Here is a 12,077-nt window from a genome sequence, read left to right as displayed (position 1 = left end):
TTTCGCCATCATACGAATATAGCAAGGCCACACTTGCAAGTCATCTCAGGTTCTAAAAGACAACCTGTTAATTTTCTGAACAGATGAGGAATTATGGGCCACTGAATTAAATTCCCAAATCATGGAATGGAGAAGCCCATTTCTAGGCCAAGGGCCAAGTGCTTCAATTTGAAGAAAGAATCATTTTAGTGAAAAGAAGGATATATTCTGAGTATGGCAATTGACCAAACCGGATATTTACATTTACAAAGGGATTATTACCCTTCAACATGCGCAACAAAAGCCCAAACCCTAAAAAGTAAAAATAAAATAAATAAATAAAGGAAAAGGCACGGCACATAACACCCGTTTGATTTTGTGTATCCACAGAAGAAGAAAAAGAAGAAAGGCCTTCTAAGCTGGTGCAGGCAGTCCAATATCTTCATGGGTTTCTCCAAAGAAGTTGCTCACAATTATCCCAACATCCTGCAGACCAACCCCAACACACAGGGGATTACTGGGTGTCCTCACAGAATCATCCATTCCCTCAGCCTCAACCCCATCAATGGAATTCAAAACCCTCACGTTAGGACCCACTCTGCACTTCCCCATGCATTTGCACCCAACCACAGCACCTTCCACACCAACCACCCTCTCAAACTCCTCCAACAGTGCCTCAGCTCCTGATTTCTTACACTTCCCACCCATACACACCTCAATCCTCTTTGCCCCTGCTCCCATCACTTGGGTCTTTTCATTCTGGTCAACAGCAACACTTGTTGCAGTATTGACTGCTGTGCAGCACTCTCCTTTAAGAGTGGTTGTGACTGGTTGCAGTAAACCGGGCTCTTCCAAGCCTTTGGCTTCTTGAATGACTGGTTGCAGTAAACTGGGCTCTTCCAAGCCTTTGGCTTCTTGAATGACTGGTTGTGATTCATCTTTAATTGGCTCCACAACAGCTCCACTTCTCAGGTGGGTCATGTCAACCACCTCCCCACATTCGCTGTCGCTGGATTCGGAGGAAGAAGATTCACAAACAACCATGGTTTCCATCCTGGTGGCCTTCAGCTTGGCCTTCTCCTCTTTTCTCCTCCTTTTCAATTCCTTCTCCTCTGCTCTCATCTGTTGCAATTGCTTCAGTAAAACCTCTGCTGCTTCCTGCACAGTACCATCAATTTTAAACTCAAATCCCAGCTGAAAGAATTAGCAGTTTCCCTAAGATTCAATTCAATAACCCCATAATGAAATTTGATTCAGTATTGCAAATCTGATGCATACAAATTAAGAATCTTGCAAGTAAAGAAAGAATTGGGGTAGATCATCTAAATCCAACAATCATTAAATAGATAACTGCCATAGAAAAATAAAATAAAGAAAGAACAGAAACGAAACGGAAAGGAAAGTAAACGAATCTGAAACTTACCGATATCATCTTCCCCTTAACCTCGCCGAACAGGCCTTCATCAGAATCCACTCCAAACCCCAAATCAGAAAACAGGGACAAGTCCTTCGACAAGGCCTTGAGCAATTTCGACTTCTTCTTGGTTGTAACCTTGTCCTTATCCTTCTTTGCACCGCACCTGGGCGATTCATAATAATACTTCAAATGACTTTCGTCGCGAAACCCAGAAGGCTTTCTAGGTCTTACTGCAACCCTGGAGTCTCGAGATCCCAGAAGACGAAGTTCAGAGAAAGCGGAAATCCGGTTGCCGGAATCAACAGAGACGCCGGAAAAGGAGGACTTTGAAGACTGAGTATCAATTCCAGCGCCGGAGAAGAACGGAACCTGCCGGAAAACGACACCGGAGACCTCCATTGCTCGGATTCGACGTTGAAACTTCTACCCAACTTCTGCCTGCCTTTTTTTTATTTGCTGTTGGTTTGAATTGGACTTGGAATGAGATTTGGGTTGGCAATGCCGATGCGCAATCCTCATATTCATAGATACGTTGGGAAACCGCCTTTGCCACGTGTCTCATTCTGATTGATTGCCTGTCTGTTGGAGCTGATGTGGAGGCTGATGTTTGCTCAGCGCTCGCGAACTTGTGAGCGTTTTCGGTTAACCACACTTATTCCACCTCCCGCCATGCTTCTTTCTTCAATCTCCCCCCTTGGATATTTATTTGCCTCATTCAACGGTCCAGATTATGCCAAGTCGCGCCACGTCTGTTGCCATGTAAGCATTTTGGCCGCCCTTGACTGCCACGTAGATGTCCAGGGATATGGCGGTCGTTTTCTCTTCTTTCAACTTTGACTGCTGTGTCATTTCGCTTCCATCAGTCAAAACATTTATTTTAACATTTTCCATTTCGCCTTTTCTTTTTAAAAAATAAAAAAATAAAAAAATAAAAAAATAAAAAAATAAAAAAATATTTACTTTCTCCTATGGCTCTTGTCAATACTATTTTTTTTTTCCAAAAATAAACAGATAAATCTTGAATATTAATAATTTTTTGGGGAAAAAATATTTAAAAATTACATTTTTTATTTTCTATTTTAAAAATAAGAAATATTTTTATTTTTTTATACAATTTTTAAAAATTATTACATTAAATAAATTTCAACTTACATTTTATATATAAATTATTTTCATTTTTATTTTTTTTAAAAGGAAGAAATAATCACCCTAATAACTTAAATTGTTGTGGGTATTTTTATGTGATTTTTTTAAAAGCTAAAAATTATTAAAAATTCCTATTTTGCTAAAATAGGTTTTCCTAATGCATTAAAACTTACTAAAGATTCATATTTTTCAAAATAAGTTCTATTAAGAGTAGATTTAATAATGTTTTTAATAGAAGTGTTTTTAATTAAAATGTTTTATCCCGAAATGTTTTTAGAAAAATTACCTATTAGATCTTTCTTCATAAAACAATATAAATATTCTTTCAACGCTACAAGTAAACTTTTAAAATTTTTAAAATGTTTTCTAAATTTTATCAAGACCTAAAATGTGTTTGACAATTATTCAAGAAAGTATTTTTAACATTTTTAATACTTGAAAGAAAAAAATTTTCAAGTATAAGAAATATTAAAAATACTTCTTAAATTTTTTATTTTTTTTCAAATAAAAAATATCTCCTAAAATCACTGGCTCTAAAATACTAAGGATTAAGTTAAAAAACAAATCATTTAGGATTTGTGAAATTGAATAACCCTAGGAAAATCTATATAGGCCATTGGCCTATTTCCAAAACTCCAAAAAAAAAAAAGATGAAGTCTGATATATTTTGCAAGTCCTTTCTTCTGATTAAGAATTCAAGTGGTTAAGCCCTTGGTAAAATTTTGAAATTTTGAGGTGATCCCAAAAAAGGGAATATATTGCATTGGAGAGATGAAGAATCATGTAGATAGTGATTGATACAAAACTTGTGGGAAAGGCATTCGAAGTAACCAAAATTACATACATGAATCTAGATTTGAAGTTTCTACTTTGGCTCACATAAAAGAATTATTATTTCAAGGGCATCATAGCATTCTATATTGAACAATTACATGACCTCGGCCATGGAAGTCTGTTTGGATTGGTTTATCAAAGTCAAAATACTTTCCATCAAAGCTTTGTTTTAACTTACAAATGACGTTTTTCTCGTGCTATTATTGCTTGGAGCTTATTCCAATGTGGGGGCGACGCGGCGTAGTCAACAAGTAGCTGGGTTAGGTGAGGTAAGAGTGAGGACACCATGACAGGACGGGGAAAACAACATTCACCCAACCAAAAGGATTTCCATGGCTGGAGCTTCACCCACCACTCAAAAGCCTTTTATATTGCTGGATTTTCATCTCTTTTTCCAGCTTCATAACCCATGTTTTGCTTTGCTTTCCAGCTTGTTCTTTAAAATGCTTTCATCACATCTTTAACTACACATTGAAGGGAACAGGGATTAAAACAAAAGATAACCTACAGCTTTACTAATTACTACTGAACTTCCCCACCAGACACAGCGGTGTTAAACTTGCTATGATGATGGTATGCCGGCCAGCAATTCTCGAGACCCTCCCAGGTGTTCAGGAACCCGCTGCCTTATCTCTTCGAATGCGCATAGTGTTTCAGAATCTAGGCCCCCAGCAAACTGCATATGCAGCAGAGAACAAACTGAGTTAGGAAAGCACTTGCATTGCTGCATGCATGATGATCATGGACAAGCCTGGTATGAGTGATGGAGGTTGTGAAATGTTTTCAAACAAGCTTTAGCAAGAGGGCAAGTGAGGATGTGTTTGGGAAGGTTTTTTAAAATTGTTCTCAAAAACAGTTCTATGGTGTTTCCTACAACAAAAGCTTGTTTGAGAATTGGAATGTTTTCGATTTATTTTCTATGTTTCCAAATATTTTTTAAAAATGAATGTTACGCTTTATTTTCAATTATTCCTCACGTTTATTTCATTATTTAAAAAAAAAAACCCTGAAAGACAAATGAAATCAATAAAAAACAACTAAAATATCTTTTCAGAAAACATCATGTTTTTCTGTTTTCTGATTATGAAAGTATTTTGTTCTCTAACAGTCAACAAATACACGCTAAATTTGTTGAAACCGGGGGAAAATGCAAGCAGGTAATCAAGAGTCATACTAATTATGTTGAACTATTCATTGCTGACAATCATTGCATGAGAGACAATGTTGAACTATTCCACATTTCTTTCAGAACTGAAAGTTTTGATTTTTTCCTAATCTGGGTCCACACTTTCTTGCTGATGTCGCTTTGCCATTTGGCCCAGGCAAGAAATTTGGTCAAAAAATGCGGAAACTAAAACTCCCATTACGTCAACCATTAAGGCACATTCAATGGTTTCCACCTAGATTGATGATTGATGTCCTTGGTGAATTAAAACTTCATCTACATGCCTAGGGCAAAACTCAAACAAGATGAGATTTATTCATTGTTGCACAGAAACCGTGCCAAATTTTCCCCACCCACCCAAAAGAGCTGCCATAAATTGGAAGTCAGATGCCCCTGAACCCATGAAATGATGGTACTTTTAACAACCACCATGAACTCATATCCTGCAATCTAGTGCAGAAAATACAGGAATTCCTTTTTGAACATTTCCCATACTTAATTGCAGTGGATATGGGGGGCACCACCATCTTCAATGCTAACAGTATATTTCAATCAATGATTTTCCGCTTTTAGATGATTTCATATATAAGATGATAAAAACTGCCAACTCTAGGATTACCTGGTGAGCCCTGTATGCAAAATGCACTCCCTGAAGCAGTAGAGCTTCTTGTGAGGATTCCCTTTCTGAATTCCGAACCGACTCGAGCTCCATTGCCACTCTTTGCATGTACATCTTGGCTAGATTTATAGAAGCCTGCTTTATCTGTACAATATTGCAAATAACGGTTCAGGTCACCATAACCACATTCATTTGGTTTTCAGTGGAGGCTGCTAAAAGGTCGAGAGAAGGTGAATAGAAAATGTGTTGGTCAAAGAAATGAGAAAAAATGCGAAGCCCATGATGTAACAGAAGACATTGCCCTACATAGAGCTACGTACTACAATATTTTTCATTCTTTTTTCTGCCAGCAATTAGACTCTGGTTCTCTGGTTAAACTTAGCTATGGTAAACCGTACAAGGAATTAAGAAAGTTTGATGTGGAGGCTTATGGCCACTGCCAAGGGAAATTGATCAATGAGACAATGGTAATGAAGAGATGGTAGATAGGGACGCTCACACAGTAACTGTACACTTACATTGAATAAATGTATATCCAAGCTTCTTGACTATTTACCTTTCACATCTCATCACTAAAACCTTACACATTAAGCATAGATACCTAACACTCATAACTGAACCCTAAAAAGAAGATAAAATTCATGAACATACCTTACTAACTATTCCTGAATCAAGCATCCAACCAGTTGGAATTCCACATTCCTGATAAGACCGCACAACAGAGTTCCGCAGCTTAATCAACCTTTGTATGCTTCTTTCAGACCTTGCAACAACAGATGAATGAAAGGCAAAATCAAATTTCTGACTACTAAAAACGGCATGCCTCTGGACTAAGAAGACAAATAAAATTTTGTTTTCTCATAGTTCATACTTGTCTAGTAAACCAGCCATCTTCTTCAAGGCAACTCCACATGGAACATTAGCATTATCCTTATAGCAGGAAACTTCACTTTCTAAAAGTTTAAGGTCACGATATTCAATAGCAGCTTCTCTCATGGCATCAGCTTTCTTCTCAGGCCACTTGAAATGCTTTAGCACAGCCCTCTCATCAGCCTATTAAAGGTAGTAAATAATCAGAGAGAGAGAGAGAGAGAGAGTAGTAGAGTGATATGCATCATTATAATTCTTTTACTCCAACATAACCAGAAAACTAATTAAGTTGTCTCCCTATCAGTTATGGACTAATTTCTCACCAATTGAGATAAAGCATCTTCTCTATCACAAACTTGAGTCTACTATCCAATAGAAACTAGCATTCAAAAGTTCAGATGATTAAAAGTACTTTGGACAACCTTAATAAAACTAGACAAGCACCCTGACCTAATTTATTCCATAAAAGCTTTTCATTGTAAAGAATTTGAACTAACCAGCGCAACAGGAAATGAAGTAAATTCAAAGTAACCATATTAATAATGGGAGGAAAAAAAAAGGGAAAAAAGAAATTAAAGACACAAGGAGAAGCTACATAACTTCCGTTTATTCATTATAATTTTTAGCCTAATGTAGATTGTAGGTTCATCTCCTAATTGCTTAAACTTTTAGGAAAATTGGTAATTTATCATAGGATAAGAGCTAGAGGTCTCGAGTTCGAGTCTTCCCTAATACTAATGGGCTGAGGTCTTGAGCTCAAGTCTCACCTAATGCTAAAGGGCTGTCACCATCTATTTATTTGCGGGTGCTGCCCCATCATGTCTGTCTCTTGTTGCAAGAAGCATGATCACCATGAAATGGGTCAAGTATTGCTACTTCGGAAATGGAAACTTTAAGAAAGACTAAATAAATCACAAAAGGCCAGGGTTTGAGGTGGGATGGGGAGATTCCAGTGTGATTTTATGTACCAAAGAAAGAAAAAACCTTTACCCACTAAGAAACTAACATGATCCAGAACTGGTTGGATATACCATTCATATGTTAGTTGAAGGACATGTATGATACTAGTAAGGTAACAATTCAGCTTGGTGTTTCATTGCAGATGCAAAAATAATAATGGCAGTGCATATACAACTGCTACAAAAATCTGCCATTGTAACATGACACCAAAACTGCTACTAGTAACTATTCTAAAATGTCTGGATTATTGTTCCAAACTGTATATTACGTCACAGCTGAAGTCAGGAAACTGTCAAAAAACATTTCCTAATGTCCTGATGTTAATCGATGAAGATGCACCCAACACTAAAATGACCAAGAATAATACAAGGGGTATAGGCACTACTACCCTTGACAGTGATTAGAAGTAAGGATGGTCAACAGGTCAACAGCTAACCAATATTTACTCTGCCCTATTATATTTTGACTGTTTAATGTTTCCATTTGATGTGACAATATTTTCTACAAAACCTGTTCTCTATACAAGTGACACAGCAATATGGATAAAATAGATATCTTAATAAAATTATCAATCCTGAGGCATTAGAAATTACCAAGGTTGAGAGCTCATTATCAAGCCAATCCACAAATTTCACAATGTCTTCCATATCCGAATAAGCTGCAGCCAGCACTCTCTGGATAAGACCATTGATGAAGTCTCCTTTTGTTTCAATGTCCACTTTTATCTATCATTGTTAGATGATATTAGTTTATACACGAGTAGAAACAGCAACAACAAACCAATAATTATGTCCCAATTATAAATGCTTACAGCTAACTGATGTGCTGAACGATTTTGAATTTCTCCAACTATACTACTATGTGCACTGCTAACCACTAGTTTATTGTGATTCCCGGATTGTGCAAAATCTCTCTTCCCCACACCCTTTGTCAATGAGTGATAAAATTCTACGAGTGTTGGAGCCTTCCGAGTAGCAGCTGCTCTAGCTGGAGGCCGAGGTGGGGGCAGAGGAGGAGGTGGTGGTGCGGGACATGGTGGAACCTTTCTTTGGGAATCCATAGCCCTGGGAACCCGTGGTACTGATGCTGCTGATGGTGCCTGAACAGTACTTGCTTCATTGCTTGCCTCCTGCTTAATTTTTGAGTGTTCCAACTTGTTGGCAATGAGTTTTTGAATGTCTTTAAATTTAGGGCTCTGGTACTCTGTAACCGACTCCTCCTTCATTCAACATAAGAATAAAAAATCAAGGTCCAACTATGGTACTAAGAGTCAAGACATTAGAAATTTCTCTTCCAATAGAAACAGATACAAGGTCTTTTTCATAAATAAAAAAAAATGTTCAAGTTTTACCTTGAAACTGAAGTATAAAAGCAAACAAGTAATTAAACTAATGATTGAAAACCATCATAGCACAACACATCAAGCTTTGTTTGTTTGCCAGTAAAAAGAAGGAAACAGAAAAAGGGGAAAATGATACCTAGTACTTTTTACTGGTTGGTATTACGAAAAAAAAAAGGGGGGGGAGGGGGAGAAGAAAGCCCAATGCCAATTTAATTAACTGTTTGGATTGTTTCCCTAAGAAATAAACAGCAAAAATGCAAATCCTGAAAGTTGTTTTCCTGGGTTTTCCGGGCAACCAAACAGAAAGTAAGTTCTTTTAAGTTTTAACACAAAAAGGAGGAAAGAGGCTTAATTGGGTATATGCTAATAATTTGTTACCTGTTGACGACTAGTAAGGGCAGTTATCTTTGCTAGAGCAGCAGCAAGGTCCTCAGTGAGCTTAGCGTTGAGTGATTGCAGTTCCAGGTTGAAGCTCTGGGCTTTGTCCAACTCTGCCTTCAAACCCAATACCTCAGACTGTAAATTGTTGATCAAATTCTGCCTGAGGTCAAGCTTCCCCTGCAATTCCTTGGTCTTGTCATCTGGTTCGGGCCCTTCAGAGGGCCGCCGCGGAGCAAGTTGGTCCACAACAAGGCGGTTCCTGGAGCGACCCATGACCTTAACCTCCTCTGCATCCCTAGGCTTTTGAGATCCTAGTGCATGGTCTCCAGATTTGGGTTTGTTGAGAAGAAGGGACCTCCTAGCCTTATGGCTGTTATTCATCTCTAGAGGACCCGACCTCGCCCGTGGCCTTGGGGCTGGTGATGGCGATGAGACCCCATTCAAAACACCTACTGCCTTCACTTTAGAGGAAGAGGAAGAGGAAGAGGAGGAGGAGGAGGAGGAGGGTCTCCTAAGGTGAGAAGGGGTGGTGGTCTTGCATGGCGTAGGAGGGTTTTGCTTCATGGCTTCTTGAGACAAGGCGTCAACTGCAACACATGAATCAACAGAGTTACAAAAGCCAAGAAAAGCAAATTGGGTTTAGACCCTTTGGATATCATGACATTTTTTTGACTTTGGGTTCCAACACATTCAAGAAAGTGGAAAAGCGTGGGGCTGTGTGATTTTGTAGGCTTGCAGGCAAAAAGCACCATGCCATGCTTATAAAGACTATGGATGGCCAACTCACTCGGTCTCTCCTCTCTGCGTTGACCAACCTCTTCCCCCATCACTCGGACAACTTTCCCCAACTCTAATCAGACAAACCACCTGCCCATCTCGTTCAGCAATCCCAAGTGCTATTAAGTTTTGCCATATCTATTCCCAAATCTCCATTCACATTCTGTTTCAGAATTCTATAATACATTCTATCTACCTATATCCACAGGCCCACATCATTTACAACCCATGCCCATTTCTATTCCTGAACTAACATGTGTTCTAATCCCCAATTAACCATCCCTTTTGTTCTCCTCATTAGGCGGTAGATCAAACCCAACGCAAGCGCATTTCAGATGAGAATCATTACAAAAATGAAGACTTGCAACCTTCCAACTTCCACCCACCATTATCTAAGGTGGGTTCGTCATTCTCCAAAGGTTTGGTTCAAAGTCACGCTATGCTAAGCTCCCTAATGCCAAGGCCCACTCCTAATCTTTCTTTTTCATGTGGTTTAGACCTATGTGAATTGGTGGCTCACTCACCATTGACAGTGATATTCCACTTAACATTTCCTTATATCATCACATTCCATTTAGCCCTTCCATCTTTAGAAGTCTTTTCAAACGAGTTCATAATCACCCTATTTTTTTATGTTTCTTTAATTATCTATATGTTAAAATGTCATCTTTTGTCATGGTTTTATTGGAATCATGACTAATTTACAGGAATCAAGTAGTTAACAGGGGTCAAGGGATGACCCTGTTCCATATTCCCTAATACTTCTGAAGGTCATTGTCCAGTTGGATTGGCCTCAGGCTTTTAAGTTAAGGCATCTGCTATGGAATCTTCCAAATAAATCTGATTAAAAAAATCCCCTGATAGGCTCAAATATCAATATAAAAATCTAAAAAAATAAAACCCAAAAGCAGAAGATAAAGTAAGGAGGAAGTAGACATTTTTTTTGGTGGGTTGAGCAGAAGTAGACATTCTTTTGGCAGAAAAAATATGAAGATAAATATAAATGGAGAAAATAAAAATTCCCCACATAATGGTTTCTTTTATCCTCGTAACAAAACAACAAATTAGGGGGAAAACAAAGAGAGGGAACTTAGTTGCAACCACAGCCATTGGGAAAAGTTAGAATTAATGCCTACACTATTTGTAGGTAGTGTATTTGTTTTGAAGCTCAAGAAAAGGATTGTAACACCAATGCGGACCACAGATTGTGAGATAAGATCCCTTTTTTATCAAATCAAAACAAACACTACCCACCAAGTATGGTCTTAAAAATCCTAGACTGCATGAAAAGACCCAAAAAGCTAAAGACTGAGTCATCATCATACCTCGGGCTCCTACATCAATGCTCTGTGAAGGGACTCAGCACTTCTTCCTTGTGCATCCCAACTTTAACTCACAAAAGAGAGAGAAGAAAAAAAAATAAGATGAGTGGGGTGGTGGCCAATCTTGGGTGGGTTTGAAGGGGCCTTTTCCTAATTTCCTTTCCCCATTAATGTAATTGAAGATGTTTTTCCTCCGATTCATATAGGGGATTGAGGATGAAGGATAGATGTTAACAGATGAAGGACCATTTATGACCTTAGAAACCCATGTGACAGACAATTGGCACTGGCTGAGAGAGCCACCACCATCACAATGCCATGCTACATCACTTCAATAACCAAGAGGCCACATGTCCCCGGCAATTAGGATAGTTTTGTCTCGTGTGACCTTCCTGACACGACATCATGAACTTTTTTTTCCACAAAAAGTTCAAGGACAGTCCAGCTGAGGGATGGCCCATGATCATACTCAAATGTTCTATCATAACAATTATCCTAAAAAAGCATCCCATGAAGCTCCATTCTCTCTTCAGACAAATGAATCCTCTCAGTGGCTTCAAGCAATTGAATTTGGAGTTGCATTAACATTGACTCTAGCCTGGAAATTACTCAGGAGGGACCTTACTTGATCATTTCTTCTCTTTCTTTGCTCGAAATAGTGGAAAAATGAATCAATCTATTGGGATAGAAAAGATAATACCTCAAGTTTTCAGTACTTAATTTGTTGATCCCTTCTGTTGGCAAAGAATTAACACACCGTTATTATCTTTTTTTAATCAAATGAAAGAATATTGCAATGGCATCTCCAAGAAACATGGACAATAAAATGTGCTTAAGATCCTTTGTCCCATGTACTTGGGTGGTAAACCAGGTGATCCAGAAAGATGAGGATATAAATCACAACCCAGAATCCAATTTTTCTGAGATGATATATATCTCAATGTGAAGAAACAGCTAAGGCTTAATGAGCCTTTTCATAAAAATCACAGTAACATGGTGTAGTTCCAGACAGACAGAGAAGAGTACCTTAAAATTTCAGGACTTGGATGAACAGAAAGGCTTCATGTGGAGCTGTTGTTTAACAGGGAAAAATATCACTCCATGGTTTCTGTTTTCTTCTTCTTTTCTTCAAATATGAGAGGGAGAGGGAGAGGGAGAGGGAGAGAGAGAGAGAGAGAGAGAGAGAGAGAGAGATTGGTGTGTCACAAAAGGGATGGTTTCTGTTTTCTTCTTCTTTTCTACAAATATGAGAGGGAGAGGGAGAG

At 38.3% G+C, this 12,077-nt stretch overlaps 2 protein-coding genes across 3 annotated transcripts; both read right to left on the bottom strand.

Annotated features, from left to right (window-relative positions):
- Positions 1-183: 183 nt before the first annotated feature.
- LOC117915410 (diacylglycerol O-acyltransferase 3) lies at positions 184-1,892 on the bottom strand. The gene is made up of 2 exons (XM_034830992.1): positions 1,403-1,892; positions 184-1,137 (listed from the first exon to the last, which is right to left on the bottom strand). The coding sequence occupies exons 1-2, from the start codon at positions 1,793-1,795 to the stop codon at positions 394-396; spliced, it is 1,137 nt and encodes a 378-aa protein (XP_034686883.1). The 5' UTR covers positions 1,796-1,892; the 3' UTR covers positions 184-393.
- A 1,519-nt stretch (positions 1,893-3,411) lies between these two features.
- On the bottom strand, positions 3,412-12,062 carry LOC117914727 (protein CHUP1, chloroplastic). Of its 2 annotated transcripts, none has more exons than XM_034830183.1 (8): positions 11,839-12,062; positions 8,711-9,300; positions 7,802-8,209; positions 7,584-7,715; positions 6,032-6,213; positions 5,812-5,923; positions 5,161-5,304; positions 3,412-4,052 (listed from the first exon to the last, which is right to left on the bottom strand). In XM_034830183.1, the coding sequence occupies exons 2-8, from the start codon at positions 9,275-9,277 to the stop codon at positions 3,939-3,941; spliced, it is 1,659 nt and encodes a 552-aa protein (XP_034686074.1). In that variant the 5' UTR covers positions 9,278-9,300; positions 11,839-12,062; the 3' UTR covers positions 3,412-3,938. The 2 variants fall into 2 exon arrangements, with proteins under 2 accessions (XP_034686074.1, XP_034686073.1); XM_034830182.1 differs by lacking the exon at positions 11,839-12,062 and adding an exon at positions 9,501-9,858.
- Between the last annotated feature and the right edge of the window lie 15 nt (positions 12,063-12,077).

Source organism: Vitis riparia, chromosome 5 (genome assembly GCF_004353265.1).
Source record: "Vitis riparia cultivar Riparia Gloire de Montpellier isolate 1030 chromosome 5, EGFV_Vit.rip_1.0, whole genome shotgun sequence".
NCBI classification, from domain to species: Eukaryota; Viridiplantae; Streptophyta; class Magnoliopsida; order Vitales; family Vitaceae; genus Vitis; species Vitis riparia.
This window is presented reverse-complemented; position numbering and strand designations above follow the sequence as displayed.